Source organism: Oratosquilla oratoria, chromosome 5 (assembly GCF_046742065.1).
Source record: "Oratosquilla oratoria isolate Oo_2021 chromosome 5, ASM4674206v1, whole genome shotgun sequence".
Lineage (NCBI taxonomy): Eukaryota > Metazoa > Arthropoda > Malacostraca > Stomatopoda > Squillidae > Oratosquilla > Oratosquilla oratoria.
The window spans coordinates 58,516,337-58,526,956 of record NC_134781.1 but is presented as its reverse complement, the minus strand read 5'-3'; the positions used below and the strand labels follow the sequence as shown (position 1 = coordinate 58,526,956).

At 41.3% G+C, this 10,620-nt stretch overlaps 1 protein-coding gene across 1 annotated transcript in view; it reads right to left on the bottom strand.

The window, feature by feature from the left end:
* The window catches only part of Sec61beta (Sec61 translocon subunit beta), a 13,533-nt gene extending 3,912 nt beyond the window's left edge, over window positions 1–9,621 (bottom strand). Inside the window, exon 1 of the mRNA XM_076185275.1 lies at window positions 9,422–9,621. Coding sequence (XP_076041390.1) covers window positions 9,422–9,424 — 3 coding nt within the window. The 5' untranslated portion in view covers window positions 9,425–9,621. The remainder of the gene's footprint in view (window positions 1–9,421) is intronic.
* Window positions 9,622–10,620: the final 999 nt, after the last annotated feature.

Below are 10,620 nucleotides of genomic sequence, written 5' to 3'. Positions count from 1 at the left end.
AAAGAGAGGAAGAGGAGGTGAATCAAGTAGAGAAGAAAAGGTAAAAGGTGCAGATGGAGAGATGATAATGGAAGAGAAGGCAGTAAGGGGAAGATGGGCAGAATATTTTAGGGAGTTGCTAAATGTGAAGGAGGATAGGGAGGGAAAGATAGCTGCAGTGGGGAAATGCTAAGAAAATGACCGTGATGAGTGAGGAAAATGGAGGAGAAATAAGGAAGGATGAAGGGAAGGCAGTTGTTAAGATGATGAAAGCAAGTAAGGCACCTGGTCTGGATGGATGCCATGCAGAATGTCTAAAAAAAAAGGAGGTATAGTGCTGGTGGACTGGCTGGTGAGGTTATTTAATGTTTGCTGGAGAGAGGGTAGAGTGCTGGAGGACTGCCTGTATAGTTCCACTTTACAAGGGAAAAGGGGACAAGTGTGAATATAGTAGTTTCAGAGGGATTAGCTTGTTAAGTGTAGTTGGGAAGGTTTATGGGAGGATCTTGATTGAGAGGATTAGGAGAGGAACAGAGGGAGTAATTGGTGAGGAACAGTGTGGATTTTGGACAGGTAGAGGTTGTGTAGATCAGATCTTTGTGGTAAGACAGATATGTGAGAAAGCTATAGGAAAGGGGAAGGATGTTTTTTGGGTGTTTATGGATCTGGAAAAGGCTTACGACAGGGTAGACAAAGGCACTGTGGGAGGTTTTGAGGATATACGGGATAGGATGAAAACTTCTAGGAGCCGTCAAGAGGTCTGGGGTATTGGCTGCTTGTTATTGTGGCAAAGTAGCATGCAGTCGATACTTTAGAGTCTATATGGGGCGCCCCTACGGACCAGAGCCACACATCATTTTGTCTATGATAGAAGAAATTCTGTTCATAGAGAAATGATGACACTTTTATACTATGACTGTCCCTCCGTTATGCTGTCCCCCAACCCCTTGTTGCTGTCCTGTACCATTTCTCTGAGTATTCTCTTTCTGTGATGGGGGAATTCCCTGTGGTGGGGGAAAAGAATACTGCCACCAAGTTTCCCACTTGGATCGTAAGAGGCGAGAAGAAAGGGACGGGGAGAGGGACTAGGCATCCTTCTCCCTGTAGCCCCAAGGGACAGATTCCTAAAAAGCGAAGGAAAGGCATAAGGGGTGCTGGAGGGCCTCGGGACAGCACCCTAAGGTTTGGGTCTTTTAATGTGCGTATATGTGGTACAGATGAGAGTAAAAGGGAAGAGATAGGTAGTATGTTTGTGAGAAGAAAGTTGGATGTGTTGGCTTTGAGTGAAACTAAGTTGAAAGGGAAGGGTGAGTGTAAGTGGGAGGTTATCAGGAGTGAAGAGAGGGCGAGGGAGGGAAGGGGTGGCTATTCTAGTAAGTGAGGAGTTAGGTAAAGGGGTAGTGGAGTGGAAGGAGGTTTCCTCAAGGATAATGTGGATGAAGGTGAAACTGGGAAAGGAGATGTGGGTCTTTGTAAGTGCATATGGGCCGGGCAGTGAGAAGAGCATGGAAGAAAGGGAGGCCTTTTGGATAGATTTAATGAGTGCATAGAGGGTTTAGGAAGAAATGTCAATGTAATAGTACTGGGAGACCTTAATGCTAGGGTGGGAAATGGTCCAATCGATGGAGTGGTTGGGAAGTGTGGAGTTCCAGGAAAGAATCGTAGTGGAGAGTTGATGGTGGAAATGTGTCTAGAGAGTTGATGATAGCAAATACAGTGTTTCGGAAGAAAGTCAAGCATAAGTACACATGGGAGAGGGTAGTGGAGGGAAGGGTGGTAGATAGAGCGCTAATGGATTATGTAGTGGTAAATAGGATTATGATAGGAAGAGTTAAGGATGTACATGTGCTAAGGGGAGAGGGTGGGGGAATATCAGATCATTTTTTGGTGGAAGGTAAGCTGAGAGTGGAGGATAGATGGAGAAGGAGGAAAGGGACAAAAGGTAGGGAGGTTCTTAGAGTGAACTCATTGAATGAAAAGGAAAAGGAGAAGGAGTACGAAAAGAAGCTGAAGGAGGAGTGGGAGGGAGTAAAGGATAGAGCAGAGATGGGTGTGGAGGAGGAATGGGGATGGTTCAAGGAGGGAGTCTTAAAGTGTGCAAGGATGGTGTATGGAACAAGAAGGACAGGGGGAAATAGAAGAAAGGGTAGTGAATGGTGGGATGAGGAAACAAAGAAGGTTGTAGAAGAGAAGAAGCGAGCATTCACAGATTGGTTACAAAAGAGGACAGGGGAGTCATATGAGACGTACAAAGAAAATAAAAGAGAAGTAAAGCAAAAGGTAAAGGAGGCAAAGAGGAGAGCAGATGTGAAATGGGGTAGGAGTATGACAGAAAATTTTGAAAGTAATAAAAAGATGTTTTGGAAAGAAATTAAGAGAGGAAGAGGAGGCGAATCAAGTAGGGAAGAAAAGGTAAAAGGTACAGATGGAGAGTTGATAATAGAAGAGATGGCAGTGAGGGGAAGATGGGCAGAATATTTTAGGGAGTTGCTGAATGTGAAGGAGGATAGGGAAGGAAAGATAGCTGCAGTGGGAAATGCGAAGAAAATGAGAGTGATGAGTGAGGAGAATGGAGGAGAAATAAGGAAGGATGAGGTGAAGGCAGTTGTAAAGATGATGAAAGCAGGTAAGGCACCTGGTCTGGATGGATGTCATGCAGAATGTCTGAAAAAGGGAGGTTCAGTGATGGTGGACTGGTTGGTGAGGTTATTTAATGTTTGCTGGAGAGAGGGTAGAGTACTGGAGGACTGGAGTAGTGCCTGTATAGTTCCTCTTTACAAGGGAAAAGGGGACAAGTGTGAATGTAGTAATTTCAGAGGGATTAGCCTGTTGAGTGTAGTAGGGAAGGCTTATGGGAGGATCTTAATTGAGAGGATTAGGAGAGGAACAGAAGGAGTAATTGGTGAGGAACAGTGTGGATTTAGGACGGGTAGAGGTTGTGTAGATCAGATCTTTGTGGTAAGACATATGTGAGAAAGCTATAGGAAAGGGGAAGGATGTTTTTTGGGCTTTTATGGATCTGGAAAAGGCTTATGATAGGGTAGACAGAAAGGCACTGTGGGAGGTTATGCAGATTTATGGGATAGGAGGAAAGCTTTTGGGAGCTGTTAAGAGTTTTTATGAGAGTAGTAGAGCATGTGTTAGGATTAGAAATGGAGAGAGCGAGTGATTTGAAGTAAAGGTGGGACTTCGTCAAGGATGCGTTATGTCGCCCTGGCTGTTCAACTTATACATGGATGGGGTGGTGCGAGAGGTGAATGCTAGGGTAGTGAGTCAGGGATTGGAGATGGTTAAAGAAAATGGAGAAAAGTGGGAGGTGAGCCAGCTGTTGTTTGCGGACGACACTGCGCTTGTGGCAGGGTCAGAGGAGGGATTGAGGAAGCTGGTGGCAGAGTTTGGGAGAGTATGTGATACAAGAAAGCTAAAGATAAATGTGGGTAAAAGTAAGGTGATGAGATGTACAAGGGGTGAAAGTGGCAGTAGACTGGAAGTGAACATTAAGGGAGAGCGACTGGAGGAAGTGGATAGTTTTAGATACTTGGGTGCAAGTGTAGCAGGAAAAGGTGGAGTGAAGGTGGAGGTAGAATGTAGATTGAGAGAAGCGAGTAAATGTCTTGGTGGTTTAAAGAGTGTAATGAGGAATAGACATTTGGGAATGGATGCAAAGAGGAGACTGTATGAAGGAGTGATTGTGCCAACAGCACTGTATGGGGCAGAAACGTGGAACATAAGAGAAGAGAGAAGGAGTTTGAATGTGTTTGAGATGAGGTGTCTGAGAAGTATGGTGGGGGTTACTAGGCTGGATAGAGTGAGAAATGAGGAGGTGAGGAGGAGAACAGGGGTGAAAAAGGATTTGGGAGATAGGGTTGATGAAAGAATATTAGGATGGTTTGGACACATGGAAAGAATGAGTGAAGAAAGACTAGTAAGAGGTATGGAAGGCAGATGTGGAGGGAGTGAACATGAGGGGACGTCCTAGGATGAGGTGAAGGAGGCTTTGGGGAAGAGGGGAATGTCTGTTGAGGAAGGAAGGGAGAGGACGGAAGACAGAGGTGAGTGGAGAATGGTTGTATATGGATGATGGGGGGTGGGGTAGTATGTGTGAGTAAATTTTGACGCAGCCCGAAGGGATTTCTCCCCGTCCTCGCCTTATATGCAAAGGGGGACGGAGTGGGGGGGTCGCCGATTAAATGAAGCGGCCTTGCTGTGGATGTACTGTGTCTTGCGACACTGCTTCTGACCCAGGGCGGTGGGCAGGGTGCAGGGATGACCCGTCATCCATGAGGTGCTCAGATGAGAGGAAGGGTGGGAGGGATGTGGAGTGTATTTAGGGATGAAATGGGTGGGAGTGTTTTTATGCCTTTCCCTTTTTGGCTACCTCCCTTGGAAGGGGGAAAAAGCCTTGGTATATGTATGTAGTAGAGCTTGTGTCAGGATTAGAAATGGAGAGAGTGGGACTTCGTCAAGGATGCGTTATGTCGCCCTGGCTGTTCAACTTATACATGGATGGGGTAGTGCGAGCAGTAAATGCAAGGGTAGTGGGTCAGGGATTGGAGATGGTTAAAGAAAATGGAGAAAAGTGGGAGGTGAGCCAGCTGTTGTTTGCAGACGACACTGCGCTTGTTGCAGGATCGGAGGAGGGATTGAGGAAGTTGGTGACAGAGATTGGGAGAGTGTGTGATAGAAGAAAGCTAAAGATAAATGTGGGTAAGAGTAAGGTGATGAAATGTACTATGGGTAAAAGTGGCAGTAGTCTGGAAGTGAGCATCAAGAGAGAGTGACTGGAGGAAGTGGATAGTTTTAGATACTTGGGTGCAAATGTGGTAGGAAAAGGTGGAGTGAAGGAGGAGATAGAATGTAGATTGAGAGAAGCAAGTAAATGCCTTGGTGGATTAAAAAGTGTAATGAGGAATAGACATTTGGGAATGGAGGCTAAGAGGAGACTATATGAAGAAGTGATTGTGCCAACAGCACTGTATTGGGCAGAAACATGGAACATAAGAGAGGAAGAGAGAAGGAGTTTGAATGTGTTTGAGATGAGGTGTCTGAGAAGTATGATGGGGGTTACTAGGCTGGATAGAGTGAGAAATGAGGAGGTGAGGATGAGAACAGGGGTGGAAAGGGGGTTGGGAGATCGGGTTGACGAAAGAGTATTAGGATGGTTTGGACACATGGAAAGAATGAGTAAAGAAAGACTAGTAAAGGAGGTATGGAAGGCAGATGTGGGGGGAGTGAACATGAAGGCATGTCCTAGGATGAGATGAAGGGGGCTTTGGGGAAGAGGGGAATGTCTGTTGAGGAAGGACGGGAGAGGACAGAAGACGGGTGAATGGAGAACGGTTGTATATGGATGATGTTGTGATGCATGAGGTGGAATGGGCGTTGAGGTATGTGTGAGCAAATTTTGACCCAGCCCAAAGGGATTTCTCCCCATCTTCTCCTTTTATGCATGGGGGGATGGAGAGTGTGTGTGTGTGTGGGGGGGGGGGGGTCACTGATTTAATGAAGCGGCCTTGCTGTGGATGTGCTGTGTCTTGCGACACTGCTTCTGACCCAGGGCAATGGACAAGGTGCAGGGATGACCCGTCATCCAGGTGGTGCTAAGATGAGAGGGAGGGTGGAGGGTGTGGAGTGTATTCAGGGATGGAATGGGTGGGAATGATTTTATGCCTTTTCCTTTTTGGCTACCTCCCTTGTAAGGGGAAAAAAGCCTTGGTATATGTATGTATATATGCACACCCACATAAAATAGCATTAGAAATAGCATCAGAAAATTAAATATCAATTTTGTAAGTTATAATACATCAACATTATATGTTTTACTAGTGAAAATCAGTAACAAAAGTTGGTAAAAGCAAATGCACTCCCAAACAAAGCTGTTATCATAGGATCGAGATGCCATGTTCTCCATTCCTGCTAAATACACTACTGAATGAAGTTGTGACCATAGGTTCTGAAATACATCTTCAGTACCTTGCATGGTACATTCTTAAAACAATGTTACGGAGCCGAGATTCATCCTTTTCTTAGAGCCATACAACTTCTGTGCATCCCAGTCTGATTGGATACCAAAACTGGCTGTTAACATCCCTGACAACAATGGCGGCTACCCTCTGATGACTTGTAGAATTACAGGTATCGCATTACTAAATGTAGGTTAGGTTAGATTGGATGAATTTATCATACTTTAATTTCTTTGACCACAGCATCTATCAAAAGAAAGATGGCCTCTCAATCAGCCCCAGTGGCTTCTTTCATAAGTGAATCACTTTTAGCAACCTTTTCTCTTATTGATTTGTCAAGAAAAACTTGTACTGTGGACAAGATATAATTTACAAAATATAATTTTCCAATGCTGTATCATGTAGGTATACACTTTCTGAATATCTACTGAGAAGACTTTAACCACTTTGGTACAATGATGCCTAGGTAGGCATCATAAAGTGCAAATGGGTACACAAGGATGCCGGTGTCAGCGTCTTGACTACATTTTTTTGTAGTTGTACACGAGTTACCCCTGGATTTTGTGAACTCGTTTCATCAAGCTTTCTGCGTTTATTATTACTCAGAGTAAAAGAGTAAGTAATATAGCAGTGTCTTTATATCTTATAATGAAAGTAGTGTGATGCAAATTATATATTGCAGCCAATGCTGTGTGCGAGAATTTGAGTCATACTGAAGTGGTTAAATGTACTTTGTTTTCACGATCACCACAATCACGAATCCCTTAACACCCCGGGGTCGTAGGGATTCTGAACAATTCACCAGTGACCTCCATCTTTCATGGTCGTGGGCAAGGGCCTGAGTCTCTGCAAAGTTCTTCCTTGTCCATTCTGTGATATTGTCTACCCACTTCTTCCTCTGCCTGCCTCGTCTCCTCTTCCCCTGAACTGTCCCTTGGAGGATGGTTTTTGATAGTCCGCTGGACCGTGTCACATGTCCATACCACTTCAGCTTTCTCTTCTTCACTGTGGTCAGGAGGTCTTCATAGTGCTTCACGTGCTGTGAGATCGTCTAGCGCACTTCTTCGTTTGTGATGTGATCTGTGTATGAGATGCCAAGGAGTCTTCTGAAACACCTCATTTCCATTGCCTGGATCTTTCTCTGCAGTTCTGCTGTCAGCGTCCATGTCTCACTTTGTTTTATATGACATTAATTTATGGAAAATATCCTCAAAATTATAGGTGTATTTTTTCCTCGGTTAAACTAAGATTTTCAGTGACAGGCGAAAAATATAATTTTATTATTGCAAAGGTTATGTTTAAGAAACTAAAAGGTAGCCATTAGAAATTGCAGATTTTTTCACTGGTGTAAATTTAGTTATTTTTTGGAAATATACATTGTTTATACTACCCATGCATTAGTTTGGGTAAAATTTTACTTTCGACCTTTGTTGGAATATAGCAATACAAAATTAAATAGTAATTTTGTAAATTAAAATGTATGAACGTAATATGCAATTTTGTGTGCGGAAATGAAAATAAAAATAGTTGCTAAAACAGGTTTCTAAGTAACGAAGTCGTGTACGATGAATGGTACGCCATGTATGTTATGGTAGATTCCGACGTCGGAGAAATGAAAGGACGATAAATTTGTCTAAACTTAACTAAACTAACCTAACCTGTGTTTAATAAATCATTACCTGCAAATTAGATATCATCCGGCTGGTCCTCGTCGTCAGAGACGTTGGCGGGCTTTTCAATCACTCTCTCAGCTTTTGTATGGCTATATTCCTCCAATGGTCGAAAGTAAATTTTTACCGGTTAGGTTAGGTTAGGTTAGTTTAATTTAGTTTAGTTTAGACAAATATTTCGTCCTTTCATTTCTCCGACGTCGGAATCTACCATAACAAACATGGCGTACCATTCGTAGTACACGACTTCGTTAATTATGAAATCTGTTTTAGCAACTATTTTTATTTTCATTTCCGCACACAAAATTGCATATTACGTCCATACATTTTAATTTACAAAATTACTATTTAATTTTGTATTGCTATATTCCAACAAAGGTCGAAAGTAAAATTTTACCTTAGTTTGTACCTCTTCATTCATAAAATTATGATATATTTTATCTTTAATTACCACATAATTATAGGTACAGGTATTCCTATATGTAAAACACACAAGTGACAGGGAGACAACAGTTCGAGTTTTTATCTCTTCACATGGTCCTTAGTATAGAGGAAGTCCTGGAAAGGGCACAACTTAACGTAATAATACTCGCATCATAAAATATAGTCACCGCTTATATCGATCGTTCTCTCTTCACCCGTGAATTTTGATAATCATAGAAAATGCGATTACAAAAGAATTAGAAAGAATGTCATTATGGAGTTAAAGGAAGAAAAGTTCAAGCAGTTTGGGTTCACCTCACCACCCTCCCCCCCATCCTCACTGTACTGTTATGTATAAAATGCTAGAACCATACATGAATTTGAGGCTCTGCAATATAAACTGGAGAGTAGTAGATGCAACCACACAAGCATTGTTCCTTTCCTGCATACTACAATTAAGTAAATACATGTTCTGTAATCCAATATGTGACCGAGCTGATAAGTACAACTTTGACAAGTCGAGCAGTTTCCCTGACTTGATTTTTTTTTTCTAAAGTAAATCAAGTAGTCAGTTTGGGACTAAAGAGTAATTTACGATTATTAATAGCACATCAAATTTCCGTAAAACTCCAGAATCATACAAACATGGAGATACAAAGGTAAATTCAACATGAAACTTGCATTGTCCAATAGCTCCTAACCTGATATAACCTAACCATTCCATAGAAAATTGATCTCTTAAAAAAAAAAAAAAAATGAAATACATGTAGCTAATATCAATATGTATGCGTAATACTGGATTTTTTTTTCTTTTTTCATGTGTGACACATAGAATGGGTAAAATTTGTCTGCAATAGAAAAACAAGGAGCTTTTCCAAAGTTTCTATATTCTTATTGTCCAGCATCTTTTTAACTTGTATTTGCATAGCCATGATTGTGATATGGCATATGCAGCAGAACCATACTTTCAGCTTCTATCTTATGAAAACATGATTAAAATTATTATAATTATGTAAATAATTCCTGCTTTTGTTGACTGGTGACCTCAGCTCAGAACTCCAGGAATTAAGTAAAATTAACAACATTGAAAATTAGATATATAAAACATTTCTAGATTTTCTAATGTCAAAAATGTGAAAAAAGTGAAAAGAAAACTGGTTTCAGAGTGGCATTGTGAATTTGTGGCACTGCAGTACAAGATGTGGAAAGGGGCTACAGTCACGTCATAAACCTCAAACTACTCAACCATGTAATCTGAAACTTGACTACTGAGAAGTCCTGAAAAATCTTGGTAATCTGTCAACACTTACCGAATCCTACTTCCCGAACAAGACAAGCAGCTGGCCACCAATCATTATATTATTATTTCTTATCGTTCCAACTTACCATTGTCCTTAATGTCCACACAACAACTACTCTGTCTTCTGCAGTTGTTTCTGTTCACTTTTCCACTGATGTGCCAAAACTAGTAGTCTTCTGTACTGCAAGTAACCCTTTCAGGTCTTGCCTTTCCAACACTGCGGCGTTACAGGGTTAGATTGTTGTGAATGTCTTGCAGTTGGCACACGTCAGACACTGTGGGAAGTTTCATATGGTTCTAGCGAAAAGAAACATATTAAAATTATTTATGGTTTCCCGTAATTATTAACAAATTGGCTTCGACTTATTTTAGTAGGTAAACTATAGTAGTATTAGTTGATTTATTCCTATTGCAATATTGTTGTAGAGAAAAAATCCAGATTAAACATGGCCTCGTTTACTGAGGATGTAGTATCTTGAAATCTTCTGAGGAAAATAATAGGTTATTGAATAGTATATCGAGAATACTACAAAATATAATAAATAAAGCTGCTATTAATAAAAAGAAAAATGGTGATAATGGGATGGCGTATGTAAATAACTACATGATGTGTAACATATAATAATAATTATGATTATTTCATTTAATGTTTTTTTTTTATTTAATTAATTAGTATACATTTGCATATTTCGTTCAGTGGACAGATTTCGTGGGTGAATGTAGTAGGTACGTAGGTAAGTTCCAATAATATCACCGGGCTGAACTGAGCGCCACGATCAAATAGTTAAAACTTAGAATCCTCACTGGAAACTCAAATACGAGTATAACTGCTGTTCCAGCTCCAGGATGATGAGGGCGATTCGCGCAGTTATGATCTGTTTTCGAGTAACTGAGCAATCCAATCCTATAAGCGCACATTTTGGGACACTGGGCGTGGGAAATTCGTTGTGGGTTTTTCTCGGCTGAAAGGTAATGAAGGTTTACCTTTACGATCGAGAGTCCTTTCTTGACAGCGATTCAACACTCTTCGATCTTTTGCCAGCTCTTCCTAGGTGCCATGATTTATCTGAGTTGCTTTCACGTTTACACTTGTCAGAAATGCTCGTTCCCTGAGAACTCGTTCTAGTAGGTCATCTGTCATTGTACCTAGGTTTAATAGTTCGTTAGGGAAAAGTACTTTCAAATACACTGGTGCTATTGCTTGGAACTCTTTACCGACCAACATTCAATCAATTGTATCTAAAAGTAGTTTTAAAAAATCAGTTAAATGTTATCTTTTAGACAC